The sequence below is a fragment of the Ambystoma mexicanum genome, chromosome 7q, assembly GCF_040938575.1.
Source record: "Ambystoma mexicanum isolate Mex_15411 chromosome 7q, UKY_AmexF1_1, whole genome shotgun sequence".
Lineage (NCBI taxonomy): Eukaryota > Metazoa > Chordata > Amphibia > Caudata > Ambystomatidae > Ambystoma > Ambystoma mexicanum.
This window is the reverse complement of record NC_090941.1, coordinates 504,999,015-505,021,367: the sequence shown is the minus strand read 5'-3', so window position 1 is coordinate 505,021,367 and position 22,353 is coordinate 504,999,015. Positions and strand designations below refer to the sequence as shown.

General features: G+C 47.3%; 1 protein-coding gene across 3 annotated transcripts in view; it reads left to right on the top strand.

Moving 5' to 3' along the window:
- Positions 1–22,353, top strand: part of RB1 (RB transcriptional corepressor 1) — a 2,466,185-nt gene that overhangs the window by 125,902 nt on the left and 2,317,930 nt on the right. For all 3 annotated transcript variants that reach the window (XM_069639386.1, XM_069639387.1, XM_069639388.1), the window contains exon 4: positions 17,659–17,793. In XM_069639386.1, the coding sequence (XP_069495487.1) occupies positions 17,659–17,793 (135 nt within the window). The remainder of the gene's footprint in view (positions 1–17,658; positions 17,794–22,353) is intronic.

Sequence of the window (22,353 nt, the reverse complement as noted above, 5' to 3'; positions counted from 1 at the left end):
TACGGTAAGTACCGCGCTGTGCGTTTGTTTAATATTGAAAGTGAACCTGAATAGGTCTTTTTCCTTTGCAGATGTTGCTGTGGTGCTCCTGATGGAAGCGCGGCGTAGCGCGATGGAGTTCGATGTTTTTGAAGCGCGTGCGTTCTAATTATTTTTCCTTTTTTTGTTATTGCAGGTCGCGATGTTCGAGCAGCAGCTGTGGTAGGGGTTATCGACACGTCCTTAAGCTAGTACTCACAGGTGACAAATGTTTCTTCTTCTCTCTGTTTCCACAGATTGCAGCCCGGTTGAGATGCTGAGTGCTGGATGGTGCTTTCTCAGGTAAGACAGAATAATATTAATCTTGTTCTTGCAGGACTACAGGAAGATGCTGAAGACCAGGAGCTGGACACGGTGAGTGTCACGCTGCTGGTTGCAGAATAACACAAAGCCTGTTCTGCAGTCAGGGTGTGGTTTATATAGCCCAGGTGAAGTAGTTCCAGGGAAAGTAGTTCCAAACCTGCCACACCCAAAACACTAGACTGCATGGCTTGGTTCTTAGAACTGGGCTGTGTGGGTGCTACCATGTTGGATTTAAAGGCCCATGTACATAAATGGGACCTAGTTTGAACAGCCCTTCCTTCCTACATATGAGTCTGATGCCAAAGGCGCCAAGACTGGCGCCAGGAGCCCTTTTGCAGTGGTTTTAAGGCCCTCCGGGTTCTGGTGGGAGCCTGCTTGTGGCACAACTTGTGCCCCCTTACAGTGGTCATGACCGGTGGAGAGCTGACCGGCCACATTTTCTTTTTTGAACTATACACTTTTTGTACAAGAGCTAGGGCAGGCATTAGGTTTTTGTTGGCATTGGCCATTTTAATTTGATGGACTACACTAGGACTGTTTAGTTTCTTAGTTATAGGGCAAAGTAGGAGTTTTTGCAACCCCAGAAACTTCAATAAAATGTTTACAAATTGCACCTATTATCGGTGTCATACTTGTGATACCATACCTCCCCGACACACACCAAGTGGCACCTATTGTGTAGTAATTGACTTGAAATTGATCACCATACTCTGACCCAAACAATACCTATTCATATTTATGCCTACCTTCCCTTTGCAACACTTTGGTACTTCCCTATTGCATTTCACAACCTAAATAGCCCATAATGCACCAGTTCTCATTACTAGTTATTCCTGTGCAGAAGTTTTGGAACTACAATCCCCAGGAGCCCTATCAGTGCTGCTTTCACTTTCCCAGGTCCAGAGAGGGAGGAGGCACTTACCTTCAGGTGTGGTGCTCCAGGTGCTGTTAACCAGCCTGCTTCAGCACAGGGTGTCCTTATTTAAGCAGCTGTCTGCTGGAGCACAGGGCTCTTGCATGGAGTTTGCTGCTAGACTCTTGTGCTTTGAACATTGGATTTTTTACTGTGTCTCTTGGTGCTTTTTCCCAAACATGTTCCAGTCCCCTGTGCTCCCTGCCCTGCTATTCTGCCATGCTCCCCCCTACTCTTCCTGCCCTGTATCCTTGCTTCGCTGCCTGCTGTCCTGTGATCTGTATGCAGCTGTGTCCCCCCCCCTCACGCCTGCTAGCCTGTATACTCTGCTCCCCTGAATGCAGTCCTCTGTTGCCTGCCTGTAGCCACTTGCTCTCTACCACTGATTCTCTTGTTCCCTGCCTGCAGTTCCTTTCTCTGTGCCAGGGTCTGTTACCTGGCTTTAGCTGTTGTGACGAATCTGGCGATGTTGTCACTACTTTTCTGGGGAAAATCTCCCCTTATTTGGCCAGGGTGAGGCGGACGCTACTGGAGATTCACCCTGGGGGCGGCTATATGAGGCATACCCTCCTGGGAGTGGAGTAGGCTAGCTAGGTCATGGCAGGCATTTCCTCGTTTCCATAGCCAACAATAACACCCACTTGCCTCCCTATTCATGTATGGCATACTGTAGTGTGGGTATAAAACCTCCAGTCACCAACTGTATTTACATTCGCCTTTGCTTTATAACCCTGAGACGAGGAAGAGGACTGGAGTAATGATGATCACTAGAACTGGAAAGCCAACGCTGCGATCTAGTTGTTGGAAAAGGTTAAAAGGTCTGTCTGTGGGCTGTCCTATTGTGAGTATGACATTCCCGTCCCTGTGAATGGATTTCCCCCTACAACAGTCGGGGGGGCCCCCCCCAGCTTTCGCACAGGAGTCTGCATCGCAGAGTCTATTTGTCGTGGTTATGATGCTCTGCTTTGCTGGTGCCTGCTGCGCTGGTTGTGATGGCTGCACGTGTCCCTGCCGTCTGCTTTGAATGTGTCATGGGCTGATATGGCTGCATTAGAATGTCCTATGTGTGTGTGTGTGTGTGTGTGTGTGCGCGCGCGCGTCTGTCGCGGAGTGTATGTCTGCTCTTGCGTGTGATCCTGGGCATAATAGTCAGTGTGCTCTGTCTGATACTGTTACACCCAGGTTTCGGCGTCCTACTCTCTGGCATCGTTGGCGTTTACGGCCGTGAATGCGATTTCATACCACCAACAGGGAGCCTCCGGCCCAGAGGAGCGGTCTAGTGGTTCGTGAGAAGGACGAGAGCGAGACTCCTCCTTCCACTCCGGAAGTACGATATGAACGAGAGTTGCCAGGAGTACTACGCGTTGCTACGATTCATCACAGCTCCGCTCCGTGAGTTACTGAAACTGCGATACACGCCTCTCATTGAGTTAAATTTAGGAAAGCCTTTCTTTACTTTACTCTGCTTACATTTCCTACAGGACTTTCTTCCCTATACCCCTATCCAGTCCGACCCCAGCCGCTCCACCCGACTCAGTCTTACGGACGAAATACTCAGTGGTCTTCTTACCCTTTGGTCGATCCCGTCTCGACACTACCCTCGAACCCCCAAGACTCAACACACGATCTCTGCATCCTTGCCTACCCAACAGGTAGGGATCTAAACATTCAGGCTCTGCCACCCTTCACTTCTCTTCCCACAAAATCTTATGTAAACACTTTCCTTCTGTTTGTCTTTAACCAATAGTAGATCGGACCGCATCACCAGCCATCAGAGACTCTCCATAACATTCCTTGGGATTCTCCCACAGGTACATCTCATTCATTCAACCTTGAGTAACCATAAGGCGAAGGGTGTTATAGATACTTAATTCTATCTATCCTATTCCCACAGACGAGTCTCAATTAAGCCGATTCATCGCGACTCCATCTGGTTAAACTTCCTACTCCAGCCGTGAGGGAGCCACGCGAACCACCAACAGGACTACATCCATACCGGGTTTTTGTCCCTCTAAGAGGGTTTCCCGGAGAACACCTTTTTTTTGATACCTGTGTTGGAAGGTATGGGAAGGGGTCTCCGGTAAACTTTCACTCCTTCAGGAGAAACCGAAGACAAGGTAGGACTTTTCCATTGTTGCTTGCAAAGTGCTTCTGAATTGTATCGGCAGTTATTACAGATAGCAACGCCCAAAAAAGGGTACCTATTCAAATTTATTTGAACAAGCATTTCAGCTGGCAACAGTGGAACAACAAATACAGCAATTAGTCGCAGCGATGCAGAACATGTCTGCTGAGGTGCAATTGCTAAAACAGGAGAACGCCACTCTTAAACAACAGGTAGGGCGTTCCGCCCAAAGTTCGGAGGTACCCCCGGGGCCTTTACCAGGAGGGCGCTTTGACGGCAATCCACATGCCGTGAAGGAGTTCCTGGAATCTTGTACGGTCCAGTTTACATTTAAACCAGCCTTTTTCCCCACGGATCGAGATAAGGTAGGGCACATGATTGCCCAGATGACCGGAGCCGCTCTGGCCTGGGCCACCCCATTAGTCACCACGAACAATCCAATCCTTGATTCATACCCGGCTTTTTGTAATAGTATCCGAAGCATGTTCAGCCGACAGGAAGTAGTAGTTGCCTCCCAAGAGAAACTGTTGGATTTAAAACAGGGTAGTGAAGACATTCTCCAGCATTGGATCTTTCATGGATTCACATGCTTGGAATATTCCCAGTCTTCAGACTGGGACCCCTCGGTACACATATATAGCCTTTTCCTATAGGAAAACTTCCAACACTTTTGTGTCCTATCCTCGTCCTTTTAGGACCCACCTACGCATGCTCCGCAGGCCGTCCCAGTATAAGAGGCCCGCCCCTGCGGTTCCCCTTCAGATTTCAACCGTCTCCAAAGTAGTGGGATCTCCTCGTGTTGTCTTACTATTTTGTACTAGGTTGCCTTATTGGATACAATATGTCCTCTGAATCAGGTAAAACGGCATTTCCGTCTATGCGCGACGTGCGGCTTGAAAAAGGTTTACGAGGGGGACGGACATATGGATTGTATATATCCTCCACCATCACCATTCGGCGGATGCCTGTGACATATGCAAGGGTTTTTCTCAAAAAACCCTCAAAGACCGGAACCGACGCCTGGTGGCATGGCTGAATGAGGGTGCAGGGGCATACCCCCCCACCCCCTCGGAGGTAGGCTCCACACAGTTGGCGAAAACATCACGCCACGCGGCCTCGTCGGAACCACCGGCAAAGAAATCTAGACCGTCGGAAAAAGAGTTTTCTGGAACTCACTCCACTACAGACTCCTCGTCAAAGAAATCATCCTCATCAAAAAAGCATGAGAAGGAAAGGAAATCCTCCTCTGGCGATCATCACAGATCGACCACGAGTCGAGAGTCGAGTAAAAGCGGGCACAGTGTGGAGAAGGTGGGACCGCCAAAACCACCTGCGAAGCCTGCGTCGTCGACGGCGATCCAGTCACCGGCTGCCTTCCCGCCACTAGCGCAAGGGGCATCCTCCGTCCCGTCGACAATGGCGTCGACGAGAGCCTCGTCGACGGGGGTCCTACAGGAGGCCTGGAGGCCTGAAGTCTTCGACCCTACCCCCCCAGAGGCTTTGCTACAGGAGCAAGCTATGTTGCTGTCCTCAGAGGACGAGAGCGAGAGTGTGGCTGGCCCAGCAGACCTAGGGCTACGAGCGGCTGCCAAGTCGTCGACGAGGGCATCCGTTACACCGGTATCTGCCCCTCTCCTCAATCAGTTTTGTCTTTGGATATTCTGTCCTCGCTTCAGTCATTGCTACGGTCGTTGGACCAGCGACTTCTCCAGGCCAGCCTGCCACAGTCGCCCATCGACGAGCCGGGCCCGTCCCGTCAACCGCCGCACCCACGCACGCCAATCTCAACACTGGCGCAGGAGGAAGGTGAGCTGCCAGATTCGGAATCTGACAGGGGAGCCATGTCAGAGGTCTCTTTATCCCCCTCCAGGGATCCTACCTGGGAGTCAGAGGCGGAGTTAGAAAACCCCAGAAGCCCAGCTCACCCGTCCCCTCCGGACGACATTGCGTCATTCCATTCGATGATGGAGAAGGCATGCAAAGAATTTGCTCTGTCCCAGGAAGAACAGAAAAAGGACTGTTTTTTTGTTCGACCACATGGGCAAGAGAAGGAGGTCGGTGTTCTCGATACCGATACTTGACCATGTATGGAAAGAGGGGTTGCAGACAATGAGACACCCATTCTCAGAACCAGCAGTGAAAGGACGCCTAGAAAAAAAAGTTTAAGGCTCCAGAGTCTACACCCAAGTGTCTATCCTCTCAACCAACACCAGACTCGGTGGTGTCGGCGGCGGCAGCGAGGAAGGCACAGCACAAGTGCACGACTCCACCCGAGAATGAAGCGAGACGCCAAGATGCCTTTGGCAAGAAAGTGCTCTCCGTGGGAGCGACCACAGTAAAGGCAGCAAACTCTCTGGCAATTGTAGCCAGATACGATAGGGAGATGTGGCACAGGCTGGCTCCGCTGCTTGACCATCTTCCGGAACAGAGGAAGGCGGCGATGCTACTGGTCCGAGAGGGCGAGGAAGCCTCAAATCACGCAATAAACATCGCGGTGGATCTTGCTGAGTCTGGCTTCAAGCAAGTCAATAATGGGGTCGAATTACGTCGACAGTCATGGCTGAAGTGTACCTACTTCAGACCAGAAGTACAATACAAGGTCTTGGATATGCCCTTTGAGGGAGACCTTCTTTTCGGTGAGAAGGTGGACGAGGCCCTGAAAGGGATGAAAGAAGATTCGGACACGGCACGTTCTTTGGGTGCCCTCCAGAGTGGCAGAAGCTACAAGTCTTTTCGCCCCTTTAGAGGGGCTTCAGGTAATTCAAGATTCTCTTCTGGAGACAGATCCTTTGCCAGATCGGCTTACCCCTCCCAGGGATACCGACGTGCCTCACAATCGGCTAACCGTCGACAAAACTTCCAGTCTTCCAGAAAACGACCATCATACCCATCGTCGGCGAGAGACGAGCAAACTAAAGATCAGCAGTGACGTTCCACAACCCGTTCTGGGGGGAAGAGTTTCAGCGTATGTCGACGAATGGGAAAGGATAACGACGGACCAATGGGTGTTAGACACGATAAGACACGGGCACACTCTTCAATTCAAACACAGCCCTCCGCAAATTCCACCTGCGTTCACCGCTCAGTCCCATATGAAGGCACTGCAACAAGAGGTTACACTCATGTTGGCGAAGGGAGTGATAGAATTAGTTCCAACATCACAGAGAGGCCAAGGAGTCTACTCAAGATACTTCGTCGTAAAAAAGCCGAACGGCAAATGGCGTCCCATTCTGGACTTACGCGAGCTCAACAAGTCCTTAAAGAGCTTGAAATTCAAGATGCTCACTCTGCAGGAAGTGATCCGCGCAGTTCAAAAGGGAGATTTCCTGGCGTCCCTGGATTTACAGGACGCGTATTTCCATATACCAATGTGTCGGAAACACAGGAAATTCCTACGTTTTGTAATAGGGCGAACCCACTACCAATTCACGGTTCTTCCTTTCGGGCTCAAAACCTCCCCCAGAACGTTCACAAAATGCCTGGCTCCAGTGGCGGCCTGGCTAAGGAAGCAAAGCCACCATGTATACCCATACCTCGACGACTGGCTGGTAAGGGGATCCTCCCCAGCGTCGACCAACACAAGTCTGCAAGCCACCATGCAGCTTCTACAACGGCTAGGATTCGCCATAAACTTCGAGAAATCCTTTCTGCGGCCATCGAGAACGCTGGTATTCTTGGGGGCACAGTTCGAGACTCAGCTAGGGCTGGTGAAACCTTCTCTCGACAGGACCTCGAGACTCATTCAACAGGCGGCCCGGCTACGGCGAAACTCCAGGATCTCAGTGAGAAAGTATGTTTCGGTCCTAGGGGCCATGGCATCCTGCATCCATCTGGTGAGAAACTGTCGACTTTTCATGAGGCCAGTCCAAGAATTCCTCGCAGACCGATGGACACAGGCTCAGGGATCGTGGTCGGACAGGATAACCGTCGACGACGACAAGCTACTTCGGACCCTTCAGTGGTTGCAGAGCTTCCACAATCTGAACAAAGGTGTGCCCTGACAGGATCCGGAGTTCCAGAGCACCATAGTTACGGATGCGTCCCTAACCGGATGGGGAGCGCACATGGGTGCTCTCCAAACGCAAGGTCGCTGGTCTCCAACGGAGTCACTCCTACACATAAACGTACTGGAACTCCGAGCGGTACGATGGGCCTTGAAGGCGTTCCTACCACACATCAAGGGGTCGCGGGTGCGGATACTGACCGACAATACAACAGCCATGTTTTATCTGAGGAAACAAGGAGGGACACGATCAAGGACTCTCTCCATAGAAGCCCAGAAAACATGGCATTGGGCATCGAAGCACGATATCTCCCTCGTGGCTCATCACCTTCCAGGAGTGAGGAACTGCCAAGCCGACTCCCTCAGCAGAAACATGGCCCAGATAGACGAGTGGGAAATGGACACGGGTCACTTGAAGAAAGTGTTCGAGAAATGGGGCCACCCCCCTCTGGACGCCTTCGCGACCAAAGAAAACAAGAAATGTGAGAAATTTGCAAGCAGGTGGCCCTAAGAGGGTTCGGTGGGGGAGGCGTTCTCCTTCCCATGGATGGACATGTTCCTCTATGCTTTTCCCCCGTTCCCCCTCATACGGAAAACAATTCAGTGGATACGCAGATACAATTGCCGGGTGATTCTAGTGACACCTTACTGGCCGAGGCAACCGTGGTTCTCAGACCTCCTCCATCTATCGCTGGAACATCCCATAGCGTTTCCGAAAGTCCCGTACCTTCTATCCCGGGACAGAGGCATGGTGTGGCATCACGACCCGGACAGTCTCAACCTTACGTCCTGGCTCCTGACTTCTCGGAATTCGGGGCTTTAGACATTTCAGAGGAGTGCCAGGAAATTCTGCAGGCGGCTAGAGCCCCTTCCACTAACAAATCCTACTCCTATAAGTGGCGGAGATTCTGTGAATGGTGTAGAAAACAGCGGGACCTACAACCATTGTTGGTGACGCCGGAACAAGTTCTACCTTACCTGCTCCTCTTAGCAAAAAAGGGATTGTCCCCCTCATCGATAAAGGTGCACCTGGCAGCCATCTGGAGGTTCACAAGGAAGAGGCAGTCGTCTCCTCTATTCAGTGACAGACTGGTGAAACACTTCATGCGGGGTTTATTTCGAGCCTTTCCCCCGGTGAAACGTTTTCCCCCGGCGTGGAGCCTCAACACAGTGTTGGCAGGTTTGATGAAACCGCCTTTCGAGCCTATGGCCACGTCCGACATGAAATTCATTTCGTGTAAGTTGGCATTCCTGATAGCTCACATCAGCCAGACGTATCTCGGAACTACAAGCGCTGGTCGTGGACCCGCCCTACCTAAGATTCTTTAAGGACAAGGTAGTCCTGGCGACTAACCCTACGTTCGTCCCTAAGGTTCCGACGGTATATCACAAACACTCATCCGTGGTTCTGCCTACTTTCTTCGCCACTCCATCGTCGGCAGCAGAAAAAACTCTTCATACCCTGGACGTTAAGAGGGCTCTGAAATTCTACCTACATCGCACACAAGACATCAGGGCTACTCGGCAACTGTTCGTCGCATATGGTCCGTCGACGAGAGGTAAAGCAATCTCGAAACAGGGATTGGCCAGATGGGTCTCGTCAACGATTGTTTTTTGTCACTCTAAGGCCGGAAGGCCACTGCAAAGACATCCTGGAGCCCATTCTACAAGGTCGATGTCATCCTCAACAGCGTTATGGGCCGGAATTCCGCTGACGGACATATGCCAAGCTGCGGCATGGTCAGTGCCCCACACGTTTACCCGCCACTACTGCCTTGCCAGGCGGCATGCGGATGAGGTGCAGATGGGAAGAGCTGTCCTGCGCCATCTGTTTCAGTAAGGTAAGCTCCACGTTGTGGAGAGTGTTTTCTACCTTTGATGACAGTATACTTTCGGTGGGAAAGGTTTTATGAGTAAACTTATTACTGCTGCGCATATGTGTTGAGTAGTAGGGTGAGGGTGCGTTACATTGCATTCTCACCACCGTCTCAAGTGTTACTGCTATACAATCTATTCTAAGCATGTGAATCCATGAAAGATCCAATGCTGGAGAAGGGAATAGTTTCTTACCTGTAACTCCATTTCTCCAGCATTGGTATCTTTCATGGATTCACATGCGCCCGCCAAGCCTCCCCGGGACTGCAATGTATGTGATGGATAAGTTTAACCCTTCCTACTTTGGAGGGGCCGAAATCTGAAGGGGAACCGCCGGGGCGGGCCTCTTATACTGGAACGGCCTGCGGAGCATGCTTAGGCAGGTCCTAAAAGGACGAGGATAGGACACAAAAGTGTCGGAAGTTTTCCTATAGGGAAAGGTTATATATGTGTACCGAGGGGTCCCAGTGTGACGACGGGGAATATTCTAAGCATGTGAATCCATGAAAGATACCAATGCTGGAGAAATGGCGTTACAGGTAAGAAACTATTCCTTTCTCACTTATATAACGGCGTTCAAAAGAATGGCTGCAGATACCTCTTGGGCTGATGATGCCCTAATGACACTATTTAGACGTGGTCTGTCAGAAGATTTAAAGGACGAAGTGTCCCGTGTTTCCCGACCAACAAACCTCGCAGAATATATTGCCTTGGTTATGCAAATAGATTACCGTCTTCAGGAGAGGAACAGAGAAAGAGGTAAGGGAAAAGGGTCTCGAGCTCATCTAGAGGTATTTACCTCCCCCAAGTCCGGTCCTTCAGACGAACCCATGCAATTAGGCACAGCCAGAGGTCCACTAACCCCAGAAGAGCGAGCCCGAAGAAGAACACTAGGCTTATGCATGTATTGCGGGTCTAATAGCCATACTATTAGGGAATGTACTCTGATCCCTCCCCGGAAACCGGGGCAGGGAAACGCCAGTACCCGACCGTAAAAGGGACGGCGGCATCGGGTCCTTTCATTACACCTAGTCCCTCTTCTCACATATCCGGTGGGTTTTCCGCCCATTCATCAGAGAGCATCATAATCAGTTTGAAAATATCTTTGTCCTGGAACAACACTTCTTTACTTAATGTTCTTGCCCTCATTGATAGTGGTGCCGCAGGAAATTTCGTAGATGGTACCTGGGCACACTCTCATAACGTTCCTCGTATCGCAAAACAAATGGCCATACCTGTGGAAAGCGTGGACGGGAGTCCGCTTACATCAGGACCCATTAAGGATCAAACCTTGCCCTTGTTGATGGTGGTTGCTTCACATCAAGAGAATATAGAGTTTGACATAATCAAAACAGCCCATTACCCAATCATCTTAGGGCTGCCTTGGCTAAGACACCATAATCCCTATATTAACTGGGCAGCAGGCACACTTTTTTTAGGGTCTGAACGATGTGTACAACATCACCAATTGGTAAACTCCCCCAAGGAAGAGAAAATTCCAGATTCCGGGGTCTCGACTACAGTAGTCAACGAGGTCTCTTCCTTGCCTCCAGAATACAAACATTTTCGTCCCGTATTTTCTCACCCAGAGTTTTCAGAACTCCCACCTCACAGAAGGGATGATTGTGCCATAGACTTGGTCCCAGACACCCCCCTTCCTTTTGGCAGGATGTATATTCTGTCGGCAAGAGAGAAAGAAGTCTTAAAGGAGTACTTGCACACCCATCTCAAGAACGGATTGATTACAGAATCCACCTCCCCGGCAGCCGCTTTGCTTTTTTTCATTCCGAAAAAAGACACATCGGAACTTTGCCCTTGCATAGACTTCAGAGGGTTGAACAAAATAACCATCCCGGACAAATATCCAATGCCCCTTATTCCAGACATACTAGAAGCGGTGCGAGGGGCCAAATTCTACACCAAATTAGACCTAAGGGGAGCGTATCATTTGATTCGCATCAAAGCTGGCGACGAGTGGAAAACGGCGATCAGAACACCCTTCGGTCATTTTCAGTATCAAGTCATGCCCTTCGGACTTACGACCGCTCCAGCAGTTTTCCAAAGATTTATCGATCAAAGGGTAAGAAGACCACTGAGTATTTCATCCGTAAGACCGAGTCGGGTGGAGCGGCTGGGTCGGACTGGATAGAGGTATAGGGAGGAAAGTCCTGTAGGAAATGTAAGCAGAGTAAAGTAAAGAAAGGCTTTCCTGAATCTAACTCAATGAGAGGCGTGTATCGCAGTTTCAGTAACTCGCGGAGCTGTGATGAATCGTAGCAACGCGTAGTACTCCTGGCAACTCTCATTCATATCCTACTTCCGGAGTGGAAGGAGGAGTCTCGTTCTCGTCCTTCTCACGAACCACTAGATCGCTCCTCTGGGCCGGAGGCTCCCTGTTGGTGGTATGAAATCGCATTCGCGGCTGTAACCGCCAACAATGCCAGAGAGTAGGACGCCGAAACCTGGGTGTAACAGATATATGGGTTGTTGCTGCATTCCCCCATTCAGGTGCATCCCACCCCTGTTCCTACACACTTAAGGTACGTGTTCCATTTGCCAAAACACCCAATGTTGTACGGGCCCCCGTCGGTCTTTGCTGTCCCCGATGAAACCACTCTGCACCCTGTTGCATTTGATACCCAAACTCTCTTTCCTGAGGTGCCCCTCCTCGTGGCCACGGATTCATATCCCCTCGCCCTGAAAAGCCTTGCCCGCTATTTGCGGTCATTCTGCGCATCCTGATTCACTACTCCTTCCTCACTCGTTAGCAATGCCTCTTCCATTGTTTAATTGGATAATTTCTTCTGCACCCACTTTGCTTCTTCCTGTTTTCTCTACTAGTGCTTCTTTCTCGCATTCTCTTGCATTAGCCTACAACAGTGCACTATGTTTAGCCGCATTTCAGACCACAGCTTAGCCTCCATCCTCACTAGCTTCTTAAGCTGTTTTTGCACCTTGACATAATGTGGTAAAATATCTCCACTGTTTTACCCCACAGTGCTCTCGTCTCGAGATGCCATCTCTCTCGGAATTTCTTATATATTGAATTTGGTTTTTATCCTCACGCACTTTGCGTGACATAATCACACTTATATCGGAGGTGTCTGGTTATTGCACCCTTAAAGCTTGCCATATGGCAGCTCTGTAGTTATTGAACGGCGCACCATTGTGTGCCCTGTTCTGTGCAGTCACTCCAGGATATCCTGCTCTTTTCCATACTTCGTCTGTTACCTCCCCAAGAATGGTTGAGGGGAAACTCATGTGACCCACTGCTAGTGCCTTCCCTGCTGTCAGTCTTTCGAGCTCATGCATCCATTTCCCAGCCCCAGCAGTCATTGAAGGTAGCTTGCATCTTAAATTGTCCTTTTCCATTTTCTGCCACCTAATGTACTGAGGCCGCCCACCAGCATTTTCCAATAATGGGACCTGTGTATGTCTCATCCCTCCGTCCTGATTCCCCATGTCTTTAGTGGCGGTGAACGCCCTTGCAATCTGTCAGCTTCCGTCCTGGCAGGGCCATGGGCCTCTGCGCATAGAGAGTAATATTGTCTGCAGTGTGTGATTCACCCCTAGGACGCAGCAGTCGCCCTTCAATGTTCTCCTTTTCTCTTTCCATATCTTCTTCGGCTCCCCATATGGTGTCTCTGGGAAGGCTTGCTTCCCTGGAGCGGCGAGAGGGTGTTCCCTCTTCATCGTCCGAACTCCCCTGTGGACCCTCGTGGACCCCATGGTCATGATATAACTTTAAAAAATGTATTTTTATTGTTCATTTATAACGTGCTTAATACCAGCGAGGGTTTTCGAAGCGTAGGATCGGGATTCGAACCTGTGTTGCACCACGTTGTCTTGCTTTCAAGACAATCTCATTGCCCCTTCTCTCTCGTCTTCAAAGCTAAGCTTCCTTAACATTCGGTCTTCCCGCTGATTTACCTTGGCGTGATCTGTAATCCTGCGTTCCCCCTTCACTGAGGGCCCAGTAGCACTCCCATCTGCCTGTGGGACAGTTGTGCTGTTTCTCCTACTCCTGTAGCGTTCCCCGAACCTTTTTATTTGTATCTCTTCCCCATCCTCATCTTAACGTGCCAAGTCAGTCTTAATCCCCCCGCTTTCAAAGAGCGTCTCTCTGCCCTTGTCTCAATCCGGCTTGCACTGCCGCTCCGCTTCTTCCCTGCGCCAGTGCTCTGTCTCTTGTGCTTTTCTTCTTTCTCGTGCTTCTGCTCGCTCTCTTTTTGCAACCTTTCGCTTTCCTCCTTCTCTTCCCTTTTCCTTCTATGTACTTCCTCCATTATCTCTGCGGCGTCTCTACTACTCAGTAGTTCTTTCCCCATGTGGCCTGTATGTCACTTGTGACTTTCCCATCCAGTTTAAGCAATATCTGTCCGCCTACCCATTCTTTCGGAACCATTAATTCTTGACTCTCACTAAGCCCGGTCTTTCCCAAGTCATTCTCCTTTAGCTTTGCTTGCTGTTGGCTGCTCTCCTTGCATTCGCTGCTGATATCTTGCGTTTCTTTACCTGCTTGCTTTGTACCACCAAGTGTATGTCTGCGACTATATGCTGGAGGTGTGAAAGTGTGATTGGTGTATCCCGCCGCTGCTTTTAACTCCTTTTACGGGGTAAAATCCTTTAGAGGAGGATTCTTCTTCACCTTCCTTAACCGTTGACTCGGCATCCGATGCCGCTGGATCGAGTCCCCTTCCTCTTCGTGAAACATTTTCCATAACTCTAATATGGCCAGTCACTTGGTTAATTTGGTCCCCTAATAGGATGCCTGTAAATAAGTGGTCAATTGTCACTGCACACATTTGGAAAAGCTTTGGTCTTTGAGCCATGGCTTTCCCAATTTGCCCCCGGTATCGTGGGTTCGTTCCGCGCTATACTTGCATAGTTTGTCCTGATACCACGGGAGGGACTTGAAGAGGTGTATCCCTCGGAAACACCCAAAAAGACAGAATAAAAAAGTTTGAATGGGACATTTGATCACATTTCAGCTGAACGAAAAGTTTGAATAGCTGAAAAATTCTATCAAATGACCCATTTGGTAGCATTATGGTGAACAAGAGGAGCGGGGGTGCCCCCCTGCACCCTGGTTTACCATAATGTCGGCAGGGGTTGCGTGGGTGACCACGCCACCCGCTCATATAAAGTAAAAAGAAAAAAAAAAGACTCTGCGACGCATGTTCCCTGGTGTCGCAGGGATAGTCGGCGGCACACAGCGGAGTGTGCCGCCGATCGGTAAGTAAGGGGGTGGGTGGGATCTGGGTATTCAAAATGGCTGCAGGAAGAAAAACCGAATGTTATTTTCGAACAAAAAACATTGTCTTTTCTTCCTCTGACATTTCAGATAGGGGAAATTCACCCGGATACGTATCCCTCATTTCGTCACCTCATGTAACACTTACTTGACCTCAAATCGGGATTTCGACACATCCAATGTTACTTGGCAATTGTGTAATTCACAAGCTCAATACTGTCTCAAATACCATGTCTCCAAAAAACGTGCAATGAAATCTTTTCGTTAGCCTCTCCGGCTCACCACCATTAAAGCAGCGTGCTCCGCGCACGGCCCTGATGCGGCCATTCGCCCTGAAGGCTCAAATCGCAACTCCACTCGTGCGCTGCTCAAGCTCTGCCCTAATGGCACAATACTGGTTCCTAAACTCAATAAACAATAACTACTCAAGTCAACCAATTCCAGTGCACCTTAAGTCCTATTGAACAACCTCGCTGGTGACGTCGTCAATACCCTAGAGGAAAAATTCTCGATGCCTGACCCTGCAGCATATATGTCTGCTTATTAATTAACCAAACACAATGACAAACATGACTTGACACACACACAGCCATTTTCCTGCCTCACTAACCTGGTAAACCATTAAGTCACGTGGTCCCTCTTATATAGCTTGGCCATATAGGAATACAGCTCAGAGATGCATTTGGAAACCACCTTCCATGATGTAAGCTAGTGTCTCCCGCTAAGACCTATACATAGGTAAACCATACATAATCATCCTTGAATCAAGCTAAATTGCCTAAATCACAGGGAAACCATTATTGTTGGCTTTTTTCCAAAGATTTTTCATTTGCAAGCTAAGCAGACTGCCTAAACTAACTGCCTAAAAAAGAGGGAATCCTTACACAGAACAAAAACCACGACACAAAACGGCAAGTGGTACAATTCCATCCCCCACATTTGTCAGATAGCCGAGTCTATACTTGCACTCCGTGGTCTGCTGAAGCCCATCGGACACCGAATCTTCCACAACCTTCCACTCTGCCGTCTGGTCTGCTATGCGTCCCACAGGAAGCCGTCAGGAATTTCTTCCAAATTCGACTCTTGTCGACCTTCTCTTTTTGCACATTCATGGTTTTAGGTGTTGGTTTCTGCAGGTGGCCGCGCAGCCCCTCGCGCATGCAGCGGGATGAGGCGGGTTACTGCTGAAAGGCCTTAGCGGCCATTCTCTGCTATCACTTGTTGGAGCGCAAGGGCTCTATAGAAGTCACCCCAATTATCAGCAGAGAGACACTCGTGCCCATCAAAAACTCCCCACAGCAATAACAGAAGACTCGTCCATGGGGCAGTTTACTGTCTTATTATCTAACAAAACATCATGGATCACACTAGAAAAACATGAATTCTCCATGGTTCTCGACTTCTGAGCGTGTCACCCAGTTTTATCCAGGTGGGGCGTCACAAAACCAAGTTCCGTCCCCGAAACCAGTCGGGCATTCACATTTGATCAATTTAGGCAATCTATGTATGTGTTCTATAGGGGTTAATTCTACTATTGTGTAACCATATCTGGTGGCTCGTCCTGGGACCACCTCTGCACGTTTCAATCTACAATGTTGCAGGGAGACCATTGGCTCCTGCAACATATTATATCTTCATGTGAAAGTGACTATGGATTGGGCAGCATGGATCCTCCTAGCCCTAGGACCCTGGACGGTTACCAGGCTGGGTGTACCGTCTCAAGGCAATGAGAATGAACATGGAGGGGCTTTGTGTTCTTTTAATATTTCAATCTCTTATCACCTAAGCCTGGGGTAGTGTATTCAGTTGGCAGTTTGTGAGCAGCACTTGTCTTTTCACCTCTGATTTGGTGGGAACAGATTCCCTCTGTCCACCTTGATTGAATGGGCATTGTCTTGCTCTGCTTGTTCACATGTGTTGAGACCACGAAATTGAGCTTTGTTGCCTGTAATTATGAGGATTTAGCCTGCATTTCTTGCAGGTGGCTGTAACCAGGAACTTTCAGTCGCTACTAGTCCTTGGCTGGGTGCATAGTTTCAGCTTGCCTCTGGCTGCAGCGATCATGCCAGCCCTTTCATTTGCTCGAAGCTTGTCTCCCCCCATCTCATTCATTTCAGTGGTCCTATACCTTCCATATTTGTCCTTATTGCTTTCAATGTTGGTGGCAGTCAAGCATGTGCAAGCTACCTGTATGTATACTTTGGTGTCTTGCAGTTCATCTTTGCTGAAGAATGTGGAAAATATATATATATATATATATATATATATATATATATATATATATCTGAATGTTTGTGTAACTTTGTGGATGGATGACTTCGTCCATGTGCGGCTACGTTCTGGTGTCAGTGATGACGATATTGATTTCTTGATTTGTAGTCAGTCGGTTTGTTTGATTGATGGCATCTCCATCTCCTCCAGATCATCGATTTGGGAATGGTTGCCTGAGAGAGTAACGTTTCTCACATCTGCGATACATCGATGATGATGGTGGTGAAGGTCCTAAGAGTGAGGTGCATCTGCGTGTCTGTCTCTGGGCTGAGTGTCGTGTGGGAGTCATGAGGGCTATACCTGGACCTCAGTCTTCATAGTTGCAATTTTATGTAACAGAATTTTCTCAAAATGGGAAGGAACATTGACTCTCCTAAAGCACATGCAGTTTTAAATTACCAACTTTATAGCCCAGCCAGATATATTTTTCTTGAATGGAGGTTTTTTGTAAACATTTTGGTGCAACTGAAGCCACGGTGAATGTGTGAGAATATTAGTAGGAAATCGCAACAGGCGTGTATTGGTACACTATCCTGTGTCTTGGGGAACCTATAGAGTTATCTGCATAGACTATGCAGTGAAACATATTTCACTTGTCTGAAGTGAGTTATCATTGGTTCCCATGCTTACCAGATGTAAGTTATTATATTCCATTTCGTCAATGTAAATGCTATTTCAAAATATTCTGTACCTTTATTTCATTGTCCGTGTAAATGATTTTCACAACAATCTTAGAATGTTTAGATTGGAGAACCGCTTGACATACACTTTTCCTTGTCGCATGTATCGACTTTTGTAAAGAGTGCCACGTTACCTACCTGTTTAAATATTGAGTAGAATTCTGGCTAATATGAATTAATTATCTTTGCTTTCAGTGTAAACTCATTTGCTGAATTAATTAAAGAATTGGATATCAACATAGACACAATCAGTACGAAGGTTAATAATGCAGTATCGCGATTGAAAACAAAGTATGAGACATTACTTGCACTTTATCAGAAGTTTCAGAGGTACGTTATTTTCTCCATAATCTATTCAGATCCATTGTATATTTTTGGTGTTTGTTTGGCAAAAAGTAATCTGCACTAATAAATAAGTATTGTAAGACCTGGCTTCTTTCTTCAGCGTGAATATATTTTTAGATTGCTATTTTGTGCATCGCTCACCATATAATGGATGGTTTAGAACATGAAAAATGATTTGCAATTTTGTTTGAAGTTGAGTGACTAAATGGCAACATAAAATCCATGCACTTCCGACAGTGCTCCATTGAGTAGTTTATCTTTGGATTTTTTTTTTCAAGAAGCTAGTTTTGTCTTGGAAGGAGACGTCTAATGGAAACTTTAAAAAGAATACCAATTTTGACATGATCAGTTGCCATAGACTGGCATCTTCAACATGTTTGTTAGCTGTGGCTTACCAAAAGAGGACAGTGTTAATTTCACAAATGTTCTACGCCAGGTCATATGTGAGAATGTTTATAACTTATTATGCTAATAGCCCAAAAACAAGGTTGACTTGGTTATGTTCTAATGGACAAAATATTGTTTGTTTTGACCAGGGTGAAATCACTCCACCTTAATTCCAGCTGCTTCCTTTAAGGCTCACAGATGTGCGCTAACCTTTTCAGGTAGTAACAAACACTTAAAACAAAACTGTTCTCTTAAGACAAAGGGTTGGTCAAATGGCCCACTCAGAAGGGCATAAACACTGGCACAATATGTCTTTTTTCCGAGATCGGCGCCTCACATGTACAAGGAGAATCTCGTACGTGTGAGGCGGGTGCAGCTTGGACCACCACCAAGAGCAATTGTGGACACATGCAATAAGGACCCACAGATGGGAGGGTGAGATCCAATTGCAGAAACAGGGGGAACGAGATCAGCATCCTGTGGAGCTGTCAACTGTACCTAATGAAGAACTGTGGCAAGGTGACACCCATTCGAAAGTAATGGGCCACAACCTCAAGATAGAAAAAGAATTACCCAGGAAGGAGACCCCGACAAGCACCGGCAGTTACAACAGAACCACTGCATGAAACATATTCTACTGAAGATAGCAATACTAACGCCTTGGACCCAAGTATCCTTAGGCTCTTCGCAGTCATCCCTTAATTTGGGTGACCGTCACAGAAACAGTTTGACTGATTAAAGTATGAATCTCTTTTAAATGGAAAGAAGTTATATTTGGAACACCTGGATGACACGCACTACATTTAAAGCTGAACTATGCTAACATAAACTGTTTTTTGGTATCTAAGAAATGTATGTCCTGATGAGGTGCACCAGATACAAATAGTATGTCTATTGTGGTGCCCGAAATTCGAGTAGACCACACCATAGAGCCCACTGCGTTTAGTTGGGCCGTCTTGAGTTTTCATAAAAATGTCAATTGATACATGTTCACAAGCAGGTTCTCTTGAACATTTGCCTTGTTTAATTTTGTGTAAGAAAAACTTAGTGTTCAACATGCTTTTGTAAATACAACAAAGTTCTAGCCCTAATAGATGGGTGTTCTATTTTTAGAACCGAGTTGCTAGTATTGCAGATTTTTGCAGGGTACGAATGGTGGATGGTATGAAAGTGGATGTGAGCAAGAATGAGTGAGATGTGATCACTGGTTTTGATATGTGTTTTTTTTCTAGATGTGAGATGTGTATCTACAAAATTGGCTTTTAAATATATGAAATGCCAATGTGTTATATGTGGTTTTTCTTATAAATGAATGTTTTATAATGAAATTTGAAAAATAAATGTAATAAATGAACTTTAAAGATACACACCGTGATTTGTCTACAGTTACATGCCCTTTGAGTAGGGCGATCCTTTTTGGAAAGGATGTTTGCCAGCGCTCGTATTCGTGAAATACTTCATGAATGAATGGAGGGGTTGCACTTATCCACTGATAATTGCAGTTTTGTATGCGAAATGTCCCAAAAGCAAATCGTGCTTCTGACAAAACATCGATGCAAGTTGGTACACTGGGGATCTGAATGAAATTTGGATGCTGAAGTACCAAATTCACATACTCGTTTCTGCAGCTTCAGCACCAAAAGATAACGCACCCCAATTTCTGATGCAGAGGGAGTTGAGCAACAAATTGCAACATTAACTAGCCCGCCCTTTGTAGCAGCATGTTTTTTTGCAGACCCTCATCTTCTGCCTTGCTTCAGATCTCAAATACTGGCCAGTGTGTTTTTTCATTTTCAGAGACCTCCATCCCACATTCTAACTTATATGCTCCATTTGCTAGATGTGGGGTTAGTATTCAACTCCCTAAAAGTCCACCTGGCGGCCTTATCAGCCTACACAATCTCTCATAAGGTCTTGTGGTGGAAAGTACTTATCAAGGCATTTATGGAAGGAGTAAAGAGACTCTACCCTCCAATTTCTGACCAGCTGCCAGGTTGGGACCTCAATGTGGTATTCGCTAAGCTCATGGGACCCCCTTTCGAGCCTAAGCACAAGTCTAGTCTGAAACACCTGACTTATAAAACTGCCTTCTTAGTGGCTATCACTTCCATAAGAAGAGTTAATGAAATTCAAGCTTTGTCAGTGCAGGATCCTTTCTTTGTTGTACACACAGAAGATGGTTTTACATACTCGCTCTAGGTTCTCCCCTAAATTCATCTCCAAATTTCATGTAAACCAGTCAATTGAGCTACCAGCTTTCTTCCACGAACCCAACAGCTGAGGTCAAACTCCATACACCAGATGGGAGGAGAGCAGTCCTCTACTACGTAGACGAGACCAGATCGCTAAGAATAACAGATCATTTGTTTGTCTCCATAGCGCCAGGCAGAGAAGGTGACTGCATTTCTAAAAATGCCATCTCTAGGTGCATAGTCAGATGTATACAACTGTGTTATTCCCTATCAGCTAAAACACTGCCTTTTACACCCTGGGCTCACTTCACTAGAGGGACAGGAGCCACTCTGGCTTTCATTGCAAATGTCCCCTATTTGCAAAGCAGCTACATGGAGCTCAATACATACTTTAACTCAGCACTACTGCATTGACACGCATTCCAAGACAGATACACAAGTGGGACAAGCGGCTCTAAGACATTTATTCGCTCATGAACCTTCTCACATCCCAACGCCTCTTTTCACTGCTCGCTAATCTATGCACAGCATGTGTTCTAAGCAGATTCCACAAGCCTCAGAAGGGATACATTACTCACCGTAATCGTATTTCTGATGCTTGTATCTGCTTAGATTAATATGCAACCCACCTTTCCTCCCCTCGGAGAGAAGGCGCATGGATGCTTATGAGCTTGTCTGATACATATCTGCTTGGATACAAATGTACTCACGCTACACCCCATGCTACCTCATGTCAGAAAAATAACTATCTGAGGGACCTCTACGCTTGAGGGATCATGGGTACAGTGTACGTCACATTAGGGATAGTATTACTGGCATGCCCTGTCAACGTCCCTTTTCGAGTTTCAAAAACAACAACTGTAATACTCTGCAGCTTCCACTAGATGTCGGCCTTTGCACGGCATGTGAATCTAACAAGATGCAAGCATCAGAAATACGATTACGGTGAGTAATGCATTATATATATATATATATATATATATATATATATATATATCTGGTGGATCTGCTTAGATCACATGCTGTGCATAGGATGACATCTAGTGGTAGTCGCAGAGTATTACATTTGTTTTCGAAACTCAAAGGGACGTCGACCGGGTGTGTCAGTAATACTATCCCTAGTGTGACGTCTACTGAATTGTCAATTTGCCCGTGCAATGGAGGGGATCATGTCAGACAAGTGGGTACTTTCCACTGTGGTGGGAGGCTATTGCATAGAAGTCATATATTGACCATCCATCCACCCGTCCAGACGGTGACAAACAACATAGGAGGAACAACGAATTCTTCTGGAATATGTCAAAGCACTGCTGGAAAAGGACAGCATAGAGATTTTCCCGGCAAACCAGTTAGAGGGTATGTATTCAACGTACTTCCTTGTGCCAAAGAAAGACCTTATAATGCGCCCTGTCCTAGACCTGTGTCCTGCAAACACAGATGTCGGGCCACAAAAGTTCTGTATGACAACGCTACAAGAAGTAATCTCACTGCTAAAACAAGGACTACATGGCAACATTGGATATGAAAGAGCACAGAAAATTCCTGCGCTTCAAAATAGCAAATCAACACTACCAATTCAAGGTCCTCACGTTCGGCATAGCTGCTGCTCCAAGGGTATTCACCAAGATATTAACACTTAAGCAGAGAATCAATCCCAGTGTAACCCTATCTCGACAACTGACTGATAACAGCGGAATCCCCTCAAATTTGCAAGCGGAATACCCAAAGAACAATCGAGCTTATGTTCCAATTGGGGTTTTCAATCAATGAGGAAAAATCAAGCCAAACCAAGCAATCCTATGAGCTATTGTAACGACAAGAGAGAGGCTAGTCTTCCCCTCAAATGAAGAGTTCATAACATACTGCTGCAAGTACCTCATTATCTTGCCGGTCACCAAATAACCGTACGCCGAGCAATGCGCCTGCTCATGATGATGGATTCATGCATTTATCTAGTTCCACACGC